The sequence below is a fragment of the Cajanus cajan genome, chromosome 1 (assembly GCF_000230855.2).
Source record: "Cajanus cajan strain Asha chromosome 1, NIPB_CcT2T_4, whole genome shotgun sequence".
Lineage (NCBI taxonomy): Eukaryota > Viridiplantae > Streptophyta > Magnoliopsida > Fabales > Fabaceae > Cajanus > Cajanus cajan.
The window spans coordinates 8,134,233-8,150,003 of record NC_138517.1 but is presented as its reverse complement, the minus strand read 5'-3'; the positions used below and the strand labels follow the sequence as shown (position 1 = coordinate 8,150,003).

The following is a 15,771-nucleotide window of genomic DNA, read 5'->3' as shown; positions in this document are numbered from 1 at the left end:
ATCTTATTCCTGTAACTTCTCCATGATCGTTTCTTCATCTAAGCCTGTTATAAGTACCAAGTCATCCCCTAAATACCTTAACTTTACATCTTGCAACTCATATGGAACAAACGTCTCTTGTATCTTGTCCAACAGGGACATGTCGATCATCCTCCCCACCCAACTAATTTCTAGCCACACATTATTTTTCTCTTCTACTTCAATATCGTACCCCTTCCATTGTTCGTCATCCCTTGCCACGCCTTCATCTCTAACTTCCTTCCATACTTGGTTCCTTCTGCCTTTTTGTTTTAATGCTTGTGCATATGTCTTCCCGTTTCTCACATACTTTGGTTTGTAATGCCTTTGCTTACCTCCATTTCTGCATTATGCTCTGTTCTTCTCCATTCCCCGCTGGTATTTGGGTATATTAACATGCATTTTAATATTGCTTATGATGATTCTATCCAGCTGATCTGCCAATACAATGGCATCCGTGACACCTGCAAACCTCATGAAGCCATATTCCCTTCCCCATTTATTCTTCCTTTGGACAATGAAAACATCTCTAACGTTCCCATATTTTTGGAAAATTTTCCACAGTTCCACTTCCTTGGAACCCAATTGGAAACCTCGTAAAGAAAAAGCTGGCAAGATCCTCCTTGTATGCCTCCCTACCCTGGTCACCATGCCACTTCCTCCGTGCTCCCATAATCTGAATGGTGTTCAAGTTGCTAGGTTGTGTTTATAAGCAAAAGAAGAAATAAAAGGCCAAAAACTACATTTTTAATGAGTTTATTCCTGCACATTCAAATTTTTTATTTTTTGATGTAGTAGTCATAAACATCCTTAATGACTTAACCTTTTGATACATTTATTTCTTAAAAAGTACACTATACCAAAAAAAAAAATGCTCTCACACAAGGATATAGCTAGAAAGCTTAATGATAAAATAAATAATGATACAAACACAATAATATGTAAAATATTATTTTTTGTTATGAATAATAATTAGTGACTTAATTAGTGGATGTCAATATTCATTATCAATCATTACCATTTATATTTCCATTATATATTATTCTCTTTATTTTGTAATTGTTCAGTTACCACATGTACTTATAAATAGGTTAGTCCTCTCCCAAAGATAATACACTAGCTAGATTCTTTTCTCCATCTCATATTGTCTTATTTGTTCTCTCTATTTTTATTTCTTTTATAACACGTTATCAGCACGAATGTCATTTTTTTAAATTGATGTCTAAAGATACATAACAAGAATTTCATTTTTATAATGATTTCTCAATTTGAAAAATGTATTATATTTTTCATACATCTATTTTGCTCCAAAAGTAGCAATATTTTTTTTATATATAAAAAAGGATTAAGAAATATCCTTAGATGATTTATTGTCTCTTGAAGACTAAAACAAAATATTGAGATTTTTTTATGCAAGAGACCATTTTAACTAGCATTATTTTATTCCCTGAAGTGAATGTTCTAATGTATTAATTTTTGTCTTCTCATATTCAATAATGCAAAAAATTAATGTTATATGATACTACAAATATAATTGAAGACTCTAGAAGAGCTAATATTTTATTACTGAAAGACGCGAAGTTGCATATTAAAAATACATTATATTTTTCTAAGTCTTATAGAAACTTATTGAGTTTCAAGGATATTCGTTTAAATGAGTTTCATATTGAAACAAACAATGAAGGAAATGTAGAATATCTTTATATCACGAACTCCACTTGAATAAAAAGGAAGTATTGGAAAAATTATTTGTTTTTTCCTATAGACTGTATTGCACGTATATTAATACAGTTGAAACATATACTATTGTAAATCAGAACTTTACAAATCAAAATAAATTTGAGGTTTGGCATGACCGGTTGGGTCACCCTAAGACTATTATGATGTGAAAAATAATTGAAAATTCATGTGGACGTTTATTGAAGAACCAGAAGATTCTTCAATTAAATTTTCTCATGTACTGCTTGTTCCCAAAGGAAGTTAACAATCAGATCATCACCAGCAAAATTTGGGGATGAATCTATCTTATTTTTACAACGGATACAAGGTGATATTTGTGGACCAATACACCCCCATGTGGACCATTTAGATATTTTATGATTTTAATTGATGCATCAACAAGATGGTCACATGTTTGTTTATTATCAATTCGCAACCAGACGTTTGCGAGATTATTAGCTCAACTAATTAGATTAAGAGCTCATTTTCCTGACTATCCAATTAAGAAAATTCATTTGGATAATGCTGGTAAATTCACATCTCATTCTTTTAATGAGTTGATTTTCCCAACATTAGGGGGAGAACACAAATAGCTAGAAAATATATTAGTTGGAATGAATTATCACTATCTCATTTTGATCTTCGTACAAAATAATGTGAACTAGAAGTTCAAAAGATAATTCATTTGCAAAATCTAGCCAACCAATTACCAAATGTATTCACAAATCCAAAAAGGGTGACTAAGTCATATGTACCAGCAGCTAATGCTCCAATAAGAGTCAAAATTCCTGTTGGACAATTTAATACTACAATATATATGAGTCACAAATACGCCTGAAGCGTGGTAGACCAATTGGTTCCAAGGATAAGAATTCTCGAATAAAAAAGGAAGAAAAAGAGCAAAATGACCAAATTGAGGATGTAAAAACTCAAAAAAAAATTCCTCTGACATAACTAATATTTCAGTTCTGGAAGAAACTCAGGTACCTGAAATTATTGAAAATGAAGAGATCTCAATAAATTATGTCATGAATGGAATACGATGAAATCAAAACACTATCAATATTGATGATGTGTTTGCATATAATATAGCGCTAAATGTAATAAATGATATTGAGGATCAAGTACTAAAATCCATTAATGATTGTCGACAAAGAAATAATTGGCTAAAATAGAAAGATTCAATTGAGGCAGAATTAGACTCGCTTGCTAAGCGAAAAGTTTTTGGACCAATACTATGTACACCAAAAGGTGTAAAACCAATTGGATACAAATGGGTTTTGTGCAAAAACAAAATGACAATGGTGAAATTGTGAGATACAAAGCAAGACTAGTTGCTCAAGGTTTTTCACAAAGACCCAATATTGACTTTGAAGAGAGATTCACCTGTAGTGGATGCAAACAATTTTCGATAGTTTGGTTGTACATGAAAAACTTAATTTACATCTAATGGATGTAGTTACAACATAATTATATGGCTCTCTTGATGCTGACATTTATATGAAACTCTCAGAAGGATTTAATTTTCTTGAATATGCAATTTCTAGATTATTCGATCAAATTGAATAAGTCCCTATATGGGCTAAAGCAATTAGATCGTATGTGGTATAATCGACTAAGTGAATACTTGTTACAAGAAGGATATAAAAATGATCCAATTTGTCTGTGTATATTTATAAAAAGATATGAAAACGGATTTGTCATAATTGTAGTTTATGTAGATGACATAAACATTATTGAAACTCTTGAAGAGCTTTCAAAAGCAATAGATTGCTTAAAGAAAGAATTCGAAATGAAGGATCTAGGAAGGACAAAGTTTTGTCTAGGACTGCAAGTCGAATACTTAGAAAATGGAATTTTTCTGCATCAAGAAGCTTATATAACAAGGGTGATTAAAAGGTTTTATATGGACAAATCACATCTATTGTGCACTCCCATGGTTGTAAGATCTTTAAATGTTAACAAATATCCATTTAGACCCCAAGAAAAAGATGAAGAAATAATTGGTCCAGAAGTACCATATCTTAGTGCTATAGGAGCACTAATGTACCTTGCTAATTATACACGACCTGATATAGCATTTGATGTTAATTTGTTAGCAAGATATAGTTCTTCACCTACACGAAGACATTGGAATGGAGTTAAACAAATCCTTCGTTATCTTAGAGGTACAATGGATATGGGGTTATTATATTAAAATGTTCCTAAACCAGAACTAAATGGTTATACAAACGCAGATTCTTTGTCAGATCCTCATAATGGTAAATCACAAACAGGATATTTGTTTACAAGTGGTGGTACAGCCATTTCATGGCGATCTATAAAACAAACCATATCAGCCACTTCATCTAATCATGCTGAAATTTTAGCATTACATGAGACAAGTCATGAATATGTTTGGCTAAGATCTGTGATTCAACACATGAGAAACTTGTGGTTTATCTTCTGGAAAAATGACATCGACAGTTATATATGAAGATAATGTTACATGTATTGCACAAGTGAAAGATGGATACATAAAGGGAGATAGAACAAAGCATATTCTACCTAAATTCTTTTTTACTCATGATCTTCAAAGGAATGGTGATATAAATGTTCAACAAGTCCGCTCAAGTGACAACCTAGCAGATTTCTTTACAAAGTCACTTCCAAGAAAAGTTTTTGAACAATTGATACACAAGATTGGACTCCATCGTCTTAAAGATTGTATACATGAGGGGGAGAAATAAATATTTATGAATGATTTACTCTTTTTCCTTCACTAGGTTTTTATCCCACAGGTTTTTCCTAGTAAGGTTTTAACGAGGCACATTCTAAATATTGGACATCCAAGGGGGATTGTTATGAATAATAATTAGTGGCTTAATTAGTGAATGCCAATATTCATTATCAATCATTACCATTTATATTTCCGTTATGTATTATTCCCTTTATTGTGTAATTGTTCAGTTACCACATGTACTTATAAATAGGTTAGTCCTCTTCCAAAGATAATACACTAGTCAGATTCTTTTCTTCATCTCATATTGCCTGATTTGTTCTCTCTATTTTTCTTTCTTTTATAACATTTTTAACTTTTTTTTTATGTTTATTCATTTATTATTGTGGTAATAGACCTAAACCCTAAACCCTAAATCCTAAACCCTAAAGGTACGTAGATGTGGTAATATTGTACTGATTTACATTCACACAATACATTAATTATTGTGCAAATCTCGCAATTCATGAGTACCGATTAAGTAATGAATTTGATGCATTTTAGATCAGGGAAGGCCGGGGACAAAGCCTTGAACAATGACTTCATAGAGATTATAACATTTGCTCCCATGCCCTAAGAAGAACTTTTGGCAATGATTTCTATGAGGTAAATATTTCGATGACTCCATTAAGAAAATTATGAAATAAAAAATAAAAGTATTTTATTGGAAAGTTTAGCAATATATTTTTCATAATTTCTTACATATATATTTTAATATTTATTTTTAATTTCTCAATTAGCATATTTATAATCCTATTAAAGGTCAAAAAATACGTCAAGACCATGTAATAAGCTGACCCACAAACAGTAAATATTTCAATTCACTTGCCCTATCATGTCTAACCTATAGGATCAAATGACAAGATAAGTTGATCTGTCAACACATTTAATTTTTAAAATTTATTTTATTTAAAGGAGTTAATTTTTCTAACAATATATTTGACCAAAAATTTAAATAAGTAAAATATATTTAACATATCCTAAAAAGTTATGATGACATGTATTAGTAATATTTTTAAATTAAAAAATTATTTCTAATTTCTTATCTTGGACTCTTAAGTTATTGTTAAATATTTACCTTACTTTTATATTAAAATATTGTAATGAATTAACTAAATCATTATTTTTCTTTTAACTTAAAAATATTTATTATCTCTTAAATTTAAGATAAGTGTGTTTTTTGATGTTTCAAATTTAAAACAAATAATTTAGTTTGTAAAAAAATTGTTTCAATTCCTCACAATCAATAGTTGCATCGCTTTATTAGTAGGAACGAATCAAGTTACTTGTACAATATCAGGTTTGTTTAATGTGATCTTTCGGTAGCAAAGATTATGGTAAACAAATTTTATTATTATTGTGTGACAATTTCAGGTGTATTTTTTTTGACAAGTTCACTAATGACTTTTTTTAAGAGACTAAACAATTTTTTTTAAAAAAATTTATAAAGCTAAATAAATCAATTTTAATTTTTTTTTCACTAGTACAAAAATGACTTTTAAAATCGGAGTTTTAAAATCAGTTATAAGGTAACCGATTTTAAAAGTGACGCGATGATAATTTTGTAAATAATGGCATTACTTTTAAAATCGATTACGTTATGACCGATTTTAAAAGTCTCTGACGCTACTTTTAAAATCGGTTCTTGAAGAACCGATTTTAAAAGTTCTACTTTTAAAATCGGCTCTCCAAGAGAAGATTTTAAAAGTGGACTTTTAAAATCGGTTATCAAATAGTCGATTTTAAAAGTGTCACTTTTAAAATCCGTTATTGAACAACCGATTTTAAAAGTAGCATCAGAGACTTAAACTTCTATCTCCGCTCCCACTCTCTCCCTAGCTCCATTCTCTACTCTTTGGCTTCAATAGTTCATATATTCCTCTCTTTACTCTCTCGAGCTCTCATCTAAAGTGTGCAATTTCTCATTTTCTCAGAAGAATACAACATCAAGGTAACATGGTGATGGAAGAGCATGGGCCAAAGGCCCAACCACTAGAGCTATGGCCAGGAGATTACTTGAAGACTTGTCTACTTCAGAGCTTAGTGGGCCCAATGGGCTTGGTGGGCCTAGGGTGCTTCTCACATGGACCTTACTTGATTAAACACCATGTTTTATTGCATTTTATTAGTATAGGAAATTATGTTGATTTTGGTCTTGTATTTTGACCATAGATTAGGTTTTATGTTCTAGGGCTTATAGTTGGGCTTCTTAGGCTTTGGGCTTTTGATACCCAATATTAGGCTCATTCTTCTTCTTGTAATTTTTCCTATTCATTGTATTTCTTAGACCAATGTATTTCAGTCAATAGATTAGGTTTATATGAAGTACACATTAATAGGTGCATTAGGTTTCATTCATGTGTCATTTAGAAGTAATTTGAATTGAATTTGAGTCACATGGATTGCATGGAGTGGATCCGGCCATGTGAGCTTCAAATTCACTTCAAATAACTCCTAAATGACATCTAAATGATGGTAGCATCCGGATTAGTCATGTGAGTAGCCAAAGTTTGAATTTCAAATTCAAATTTGAAATTCAAACTTGGCGCCAACTATTTCTATTCGGATTGCCGCCAATTAGTCTAGCTTCCCACCTATATATGTGTATTCCTTGCCTTGTAAAAACACTTTTGAATGCATAAGAATTTCTGAATCAAAATCTTCAGCAATTCTCTCAAGAGTCACCGAAATAGAGAGAGCAAGAGAGTGCCTTCAAACACCTTAGGAGTTCTTCAATTCCTTCTCTTTGAAGTGAGCAATCCTTTGCTCTTTAAGCTTGGATGCTTCCACCCTAGGCTTTGCCTCAATCCATCCGTGCATCTTCATCTTCCTTTGGTTCAACATTTCGGTTCTAAATTTCCTTGAAGGAGATCCGTGCTTAGAAGAAGATAAGGAGGAGCTCATATTCACTTCTTCTTCCTTCTTCTATCATTTTTGGTATCAAGAGCAAGGTCTTCAAGGAGATAAGTGTTCCATCTTTTTGTGTGTCTGAAACTTGTGTTCTTGTGTTCTTATTGTCTTACTTGAGTTTCATTGTGGATCTATTTGTTTTGAATCACATTTTGTTCCATAGATCCATTGGTTGATTGTTTTTGAATTTTCTTCCACAATCAACATGTTTAGGACCTATTAGCTTGTGCTTATTTTTGAATTTCTTTGAGTCTCTCCATTCTAATATGTGTACGTGATTGGACTCCATGCATTGCATTAGATTTTGGTTTTGAATCCATGTTTTGTCTTAGAATGTTTGTTTAGTCCTTATATGTTTAAGAAATCCTTGAATAGCATGTTGACCTAATTTTGTTTTTGAGTGCATTGTTCATCATTTGTTGCTCTCGGTTTGTGTTCTATATTGTGCCTACCTATATGTGCTTTTTATTTTACCTTATTGTGTTCATAATTTGCTATTAGTTCTAGCAAATTTCTTTAGAGTTAGGTTTCCATTGTGTACTTAAGTTTTCAATTCACTTTGCATTGTAAATTCTTAAAAAAAATTTGTGTTACCTAAAATTTCAAGTGCTTAATCCTACTTCTAGTGCACTATCTTTTGGATTCAAATTTTTAAAAGAGTAAAGAGGCTGAAAACAGAGGAAAATACAGAGCCTAAAACAAAAGAAAAAGTTCTAAAGTTCAAAAGAAAAGTGTACAAAAGAATCCAATACAAAAACCTAAAACTAGTGCACTAGTTTCATCATTTTCACTTGAATTTTTGGTTAACTTGTAGTCTCGGTTTCTATAGCTTGGAATCATAAAAAAAATTTGAAACAAAAGGCAAATACCTTCTCTGGAATCTTAATTTGAATATAGAAAAAGAAAGAATTAAAAAAAAAATAGATAAAGCAATTTAAATTGAAAAGGCCGAGAGGTGTACATTGACAAAAAAATACTTGATTCCTTGGCTTGTTTTGACTACTACTTATTCTATACTTATCCAATTGCTTTCAAATTTTTTTGTATTGTTCATCTACTCTAGTACCTATCTAGGAACCTTCCTAACTGAGTGCTAGCTTTATTTGGAGTCTTATTTTTTTTTTCAGTTTTTACTTGTTGAACCTCTTTGAGTCTTGTCATATATACATATTACTCTTCAATTTTGGTATAAGCTTTTCAAATTGTGCTTTGTTGCTTGTCTAGTTTTCTTTCATTAAATTCCCTGTGCTGGAAGTGGCCTCAAATCCTTGCTTAAGGATCAAGCATTGCTCAACAAAGAGTAGGAAAAGTTTGGACACTAAGACTACAAAATTTTGACCTAATTTAGTGACCTAGCTTTTCCTAAATCTTCCTTCACTTGAGTGTCCATTCCTTTCACCTTGTGAGGAGCCTCCATTAACCTCTTTTGTTGTGTTTATTGTGCAGGTCCAGGAGCTTCTTTATTGGAGGGTTGGTGACGGATTAAAACACTTACATAAGTGTTAAAAAATTGGACAACAAATCCGTCACTAGCTTGGTCACTAAAGCCGCCAATTATTGCTTTCTAGGCTAGTTTAAATTTTTGAAAAATCTCTTGTATTTTAAACCAATTTGTAAAGCTTGGAGGGAGTATTAAGAAGCTGGTCAGGTATATCTAACTCCTTGATAGCCTTCTCACGTGTAGTACTAGTGGAAGTGGCTTGGAAATTTCATATGTTTCAAGCTTCCACTTAGGGCTATACGACTAGCTACTTAATCTTGCTTCTTTTAAGTTTCTTGTTCATAATTGTGTTTACTTTGCTTCCCTATTTCGTCTAGAATTGTGTAGTTTTATTTTCTCACGTTTAGTTTAGTCTAAAAAACAAACAAATTGAGAAAAGCATACAAAATTTTTGTGAAAAGTTTTGGGGAATTGGAAGTACCACAATGGAGTTTAGTGATTTCCACTTGAAAAGGCTTGGTTATTAAGTGGCTCTTTGTAGCTCACCTCCCTTGATAGTGCAACTTGTACACTTAGACTTCCAAGTGCTATTTTCATTCCTAGAAAATACCAAAAACATTTTATAACTTTTTGCATAGCATATAAACTCTTATTGCTTAATCATGAGTCATCAATCTCAAAGTAGTAGTGACTTTGAATCTCCTAAAAGTTTTAAAAGAATTGTTAAGGAGGTTGAAGCACTAAAACTTTGGAAGCATGAAGAGGTACTTCAAAAAGAAAAAGAAAAGATTCAAAGAGAAGTACAACTTATTGCTTTAGAAGAAGAGATACAAAAGATTAAGCAATGAGAAGAAAAACTTTTGAAAAAAATAAATAAAAGTAAAAGTCAAAAAAGTTCCTCAAGGAGCTCAACCAAGAGTTCCAATGACTCTCAAAGCCAAGAAAATGATGGTAGTTTGAATATGGATGCATACTACCAACCTACACCTAGGAGAGTCATTAAAGAACCCAAAGTGAGGGAATCAAGGGTTGATCTCCCTTACTTTCATGGAAAAGAAAATGTTGATGCCTACTTAGATTAGGAAATGAAAGTGGAGCAAATCTTCACTTGTCATAAAGTAGGTGAGGAAAGAAAGGTTCCCTTGGCCACCTTAGCTTTCCAAGGACAAGCCATGTATTGGTGGACATCCTTGGAGAGAGAGAGAAGACTTCACAATGACCCTCCAATCACTTATTGGAATGAGTTGAGGAGTGCTATGAGAAGAAGGCATATACCTTCTTATTATAGTAGGGAGCTTATGGATAAGCTCCAAAGGCTCCAACAAAAGAATATGAGTGTGGAGGAGTATAGACAAAAAATGGAGTTATATCTCATGAGGGCTGGGATAAGGGAGGAAGAAAGATTGACCATTGCTAAATTCTTGAGTGGTCTAAATTTTGATATTAGAGATAGAGTTGAGTTACTCCCTTATAGGGACCTTGATGATTTGGTCCAACTTTGTATAAGGGTGGAACAAAAAAATTTGAGAAAAAGCTCTTTTAAAGGAAAAACTCAATCTAGCTCTTATATCAAGAAAGACTACAAGAGGGAGGGTCAATATGATTCCTCTAAGAAATTTGGCAAGGGTCTAGAAAAAGAAAAAGAAAATGAAAAAGAGAAAAATAAAAATGTTGTCACTTCTAGTAGTAAGACTAGTGACATCAAATGCTTTAAATGTCTTGGGAGAGGCCACATAGCTTCTCAATGCCCCACTAAAAAGGTGATGATTTTAAAAGGGCAAGACATTTATAGTAGTGTTGATGAATCTAGTTCTACCACTTCAAGTGATAGTGAAACAAGTGAGGAAGACCATTCAATTGAAAGTGCATATCCTTATGATGGTCAACTTCTTATGATTAGAAGGCTTCTAGGAAGCCAACCTCATGAGTCTCACCTTTCACAAAGAGAGAATATTTTTCATACAAGATATAAAATTTTTGATAATGATTGTTCTCTCATTGTGGATAGTGGCTCTTGTTGCAATTGTTGTAGCACAAGGTTGGTGGAGAAGCTTGGTCTTACTCCTATTCTCCATCCGAAACCATATCAACTTCATTGGATTAATGAAGATGGGGATATTAATGTAAATAAACAAGTGAAAGTCAAGTTTTCTATTGGTAACTATGAAGATCAAGTGGTTTGTGACATAGTTCCAATGGAAGCTTGTCATATTTTGTTGGGAAGGCCATGGCGATTTGACAAGAAAACTATGCATAATGGCCTAACCAATGAAATTACTTTCACTCACAAAGAAAATAAATTTGTACTTTATCCTTTGTCTCCTTCACAAGTACTAGAGGATCAAGTACAAATGAAAAAGAAAAGAGAGGAAGAAAAAAAAAACTTGATTAAAAAAAAAAAAAGAGAAAAAGCATAAAACTTCAAAGAAGAAGGAGGAAGAGCAATCTCTTCCAATAGAAGGAATTCAACAAGAAAATTTAAAACAAACCCTAATTGTTGAAAAGCCTTCTTATCTTCTTCTTTGTAGAAGTGTGCTTAAGTGTAATAATTTAAGTCTTGAACTTAATTCTTTACCTCTTGAAGTTTCTCAATTATTAAAAGAATTTGATGATATATTCCCTAGTGAAGGTCCAAAGGGTCTTCCTCCTTTTAGGGGTATAGAACATCAAATTGATTTTGTGCCTAGGGCTAGTCTACCCAATAGACCAGCCTATAGGACAAATCCTCAAGAAACTAAAGAGATAGAGAATCAAGTCCAAGAATTGTTGGATAAGGGGTGGGTGCAAAAGAGTTTGAGTCCCTGTGCTGTGCCTGTATTGTTAGTGCCTAAAAAAGATGGAAAATGGAGAATGTGTTGTGATTGTAGGGCCATTAACAATATCACAATCAAGTACAGGCACCCAATCCCTAGACTTGATGATATGCTTGATTAATTACATGGTGCTACTATATTTTCTAAGATTGATCTTAAGAGTGGTTATCACCAAATAAGAATCAAAACGGGTGATGAGTGGAAAAATGCTTTTAAGACCAAATTTGGATTGTATGAGTGGCTTGTTATGCCTTTTGGTTTAACTAATGCACCAAGTACATTCATGAGGCTTATGAATCATGTATTGAGAGAGTGTATAGGTAAATTTGTTGTTGTTTATTTTGATGACATCTTAATCTATAGTAGGTCTCAAGATGATCACTTAGGACATCTTAGAGAAGTTTTGATGATCCTTAGGAAAAACCACTTATTTGCAAATCTTGAAAAATGTACTTTTTGTGTGGATCATGTGGTTTTCCTAGGGTTCATTGTAAGCAAAGATGGGGTTCGTGTGGACCCCGAGAAAATCAAAGCCATTCAAGAGTGGCCAAAGCCTAAAAATGTTAGTGAAGTTAGGAGTTTTCATGGATTAGCAAGTTTTTATAGAAGATTTGCCTAACTTCTCTAGCATTGCTTCACCATTGAATGAGCTTGTCAAAAAAGATGTGTTATTTGAATGGACTTCAAAGCATGACCAAGCATTTCAACTTCTTAAGGATCAACTTACTAATGCACCCATTTTAGCTCTACCAATTTTTGAAAAGACTTTTGAGCTAGAATGTGATGCATCAGGAGTTGGCATAGGAGCTGTGTTATTGCAAGGAAGACACCCCATTGCATATTTTAGTGAAAACTAAAAGGTGCCTCCCTCAATTACCCTACCTATGACAAGGAGTTGTATGCATTGGTTAGAGCCTTACAAACTTGGGAACACTACCTTGTGTCCAAGGAGTTTGTCATCCATAGTGACCATGAGTCACTTAAATATTTAAGAGGTCAAGGTAAGTTAAATAAGAGGCATGCCAAATGGCTAGAATTCCTTGAACAATTTCCATATATTATTAAATTCAAGAAAGGAAAATCAAATGTTGTAGCTGATGCTTTATCTAGAAGACATACTTTGCTTATGTCTCTAGGTACTCAAATTCTTGGATTTGATAATGTTAGGGAGTTGTATGAGGAAGATCTTGATTTTGGTGATAATTATAAAAAATGCCAACAAAAAGCTTTTGATGGTTTCTATATGGCTGAGGGGTATTTATACAAAGAAGGAAAGTTATGTATACCCCAAGGATCCATTAAGAAACTATTAATTAAAGAGAGTCATAAAGGTGGACTTATGGGGCACTTTGGTGTTGAGAAAACCCTTAGTTTTCTAAAAGAAAAATTTTATTGGCCCCATATGCGAAAGGATGTCCAAAGGAATTGTTTTAGATGTTTGGCCTATTTACAAGCTAAGTCTAAAGTGATGCCTCATGGTACATACACACCTTTGCCTATTGCTTCTTCCCCTTGGGTAGATATTAGCATGGATTTTGTGCTAGGTTTACCTAGAACCCAAAAGGGAATGGATTCTATCTTTGTGGTAGTGGACCGTTTCAGTAAAATGGCTCATTTCATTCCATGCCACAAAGTAGATGATGCAAGCAATATTGCAAAACTCTTCTTTAGATATATGGTTAAACTTCATGGGTTTCCTAGGACTATAGTTTCAGATAGAGATACTAAGTTCCTAAGCCACTTTTGGCGTGTTTTATGGTCAAGACTAGGAACTAAACTCCTCTTTTCAACTACTTGTCATCCTCAAACAGATGGCCAAACTGAGGTAGTGAATAGATCTCTGTCTACTATGCTTAGGGCAGTCCTAAAGGGCAATCACAAATCTTGGGATGATTTTTTGCCTCACATTGAATTTGCCTACAATAGGGTAGTTCACAAAACTACCAATATTTCTCCTTTTGAGGCTGTGTATGGGTTTAATCCTTTAACTCCTTTAGAGTTGATACCTCTTCCTAATATTGAACACTTCATTCATAAGGAAGGGGCTTCAAGAGCTGAGTTTGTTAAAAAACTTCATGAAAGGATTAAAACTCATATTCAACTCCAAAATGAGAAATATGCCAAACAAGGAAGTAAAGGCAAGAAACCTATGATCTTCGAGGAAGGTGATTGGGTTTGGCTTCATTTAAGAAAAGAATGTTTTCCAAATCAAAGGAAGTCCAAACTCAGTCCTAGAGGAGATGGTCCCTTTCAGGTCTTACAACGTATCAATGATAACGCTTATAGACTTGATTTACCCTCTGATTATGGAGTCAGCACTACTTTTAATGTTAGTGATCTCAAACCTTTTGTAGGTGCTAGTGACGAAGAGGAATAGTCTTCAGATTCGAGGACGAATCCTTCTCAAGAGGGAGGGAATGATGGAAGAGCATGGGCCAAAGGCCCAACCACTAGAGCTATGGCCAGGAGATTACTTGAAGACTTGTCTGCTTCAGAGCTTAGTGAGCCCAATGGGCTTGGTGGGCCTAGGGTGCTTCTCACATGGACCTTACTTGATTAAACACCATGTTTTATTGCATTTTATTAGTATAGGAAATTATGTTGATTTTGGTCTTGTATTTTGACCATAGATTAGGTTTTATGTTCTTGGGCTTATAGTTGGGCTTCTTAGGCTTTGGGCTTTTGATACTCAATATTAGGCTCATTCTTCTTCTTGTAATTTTTCCTATTCATTGTATTTCTTAGACCAATGTATTTCAGTCAATAGATTAGGTTTATATGAAGTACACATTAATAGGTGCATTAGGTTTCATTCATGTGTCATTTAGAAGTAATTTGAACTGAATTTGAGTCACATGGATTGCATGGAGTGGATCCGACCATGTGAGCTTAAAATTCACTTCAAATAACTCCTAAATGACATCTAAATGATGGTAGCATCCGGATTAGTCATGTGAGTAGCCAAAGTTTGAATTTCAAATTCAAATTTGAAATTCAAACTTGGCGCCAACTAGTCCTATTCGGATTGCCGCCAATTAGTCTAGCTTCCCACCTATACATGTGTATTCCTTGCCTTGTAAAAACACTTTTGAATGCATAAGAATTTCTGAATCAAAATCTTCAGCAATTCTCTCAAGAGTCACCGAAATAGAGAGAGCAAGAGAGTGCCTTCAAACACCTTAGGAGTTCTTCAATTCCTTCTCTTTGAAGTGAGCAATCCTTTGCTCTTTAAGCTTGGATGCTTCCATCCAAGGCTTTGCCTCAATCCATCCGTGCATCTTCATCTTCCTTTGGTTCAACATTTCAGTTCTAAATTTCCTTGAAGGAGATCCGTGCTTAGAAGAAGATAAGGAGGAGCTCATATTCACTTCTTCTTCCTTCTTCTATCACATGGTCTTCTATTGTCTCTTATTTCGTTGTTGCTGGGCGAATTGTGAGTCTGGAACGGCCCCAGAACGGCCCGTTCTGCTTGCAGTACGGGCTATTCTGGGGCCGTTCAAGACTCAATATCATTACCAAATTCATTTCCGCTTCAGATCACCAAAATTGTTGGTACGTTTTTCTCTCTTTCGATCCATTTCCTCACTCCTTTCGATTCGATCTCACAATCGTGTTCCAGTTCTGCGTTTCTCGATCTCATTGTTTCGCCCAATAATAATATTAGCATCCTCTACTATAAAGGATTTCAGCTATCAAAGTATGAAAAAACTTGCTTACTCTTCCATCACTTACCTACTGGAATAAGACTACAGTGCCTTCTATCTTGAATAGCACTATTGTTATTGTTTTTTTGTGAATCTTTGTTTTATTTTATTTTTATTTGTTCGTGCCTAGTTCAGCCGCTTACTTCAGTAGCGATTGGCTCGGATCAATCCTTTTTTTTAACGCGCTAATGAAGTGCAATTTGGATCGGATTCTTGTTATTTTCGCCAAGTTTTTGTTAGAGTGAACCTGTAAATTGGTTTTCTAATAATTATATATTTGAAGAACTAAGTATATTTGAAACGCTGATTTAGTTAAAAAAAATTATTTAGACTATTTTGGTGGTAACTCGATAATCATTCAATAATTTATGAGTTTATTTTTGTTGCTGTGCCGGTTTCTGTATTGAC

The 15,771-nt window shown here is 33.5% G+C and overlaps 1 protein-coding gene across 9 annotated transcripts in view; it reads left to right on the top strand.

Moving 5' to 3' along the window:
- The window catches only part of LOC109819113 (transposon Ty3-G Gag-Pol polyprotein), a 36,293-nt gene extending 21,034 nt beyond the window's left edge, over positions 1-15,259 (top strand). For all 9 annotated transcript variants that reach the window (XM_083074034.1, XM_083074016.1, XM_083074015.1 and 6 more), the window contains 2 exons: positions 5,000-5,101; positions 6,430-15,259. In XM_083074034.1, the coding sequence (XP_082930160.1) occupies positions 9,932-11,263 (1,332 nt within the window). In that variant the 5' untranslated portion in view covers positions 5,000-5,101; positions 6,430-9,931 and the 3' untranslated portion in view covers positions 11,264-15,259. The remainder of the gene's footprint in view (positions 1-4,999; positions 5,102-6,429) is intronic.
- Positions 15,260-15,771: the final 512 nt, after the last annotated feature.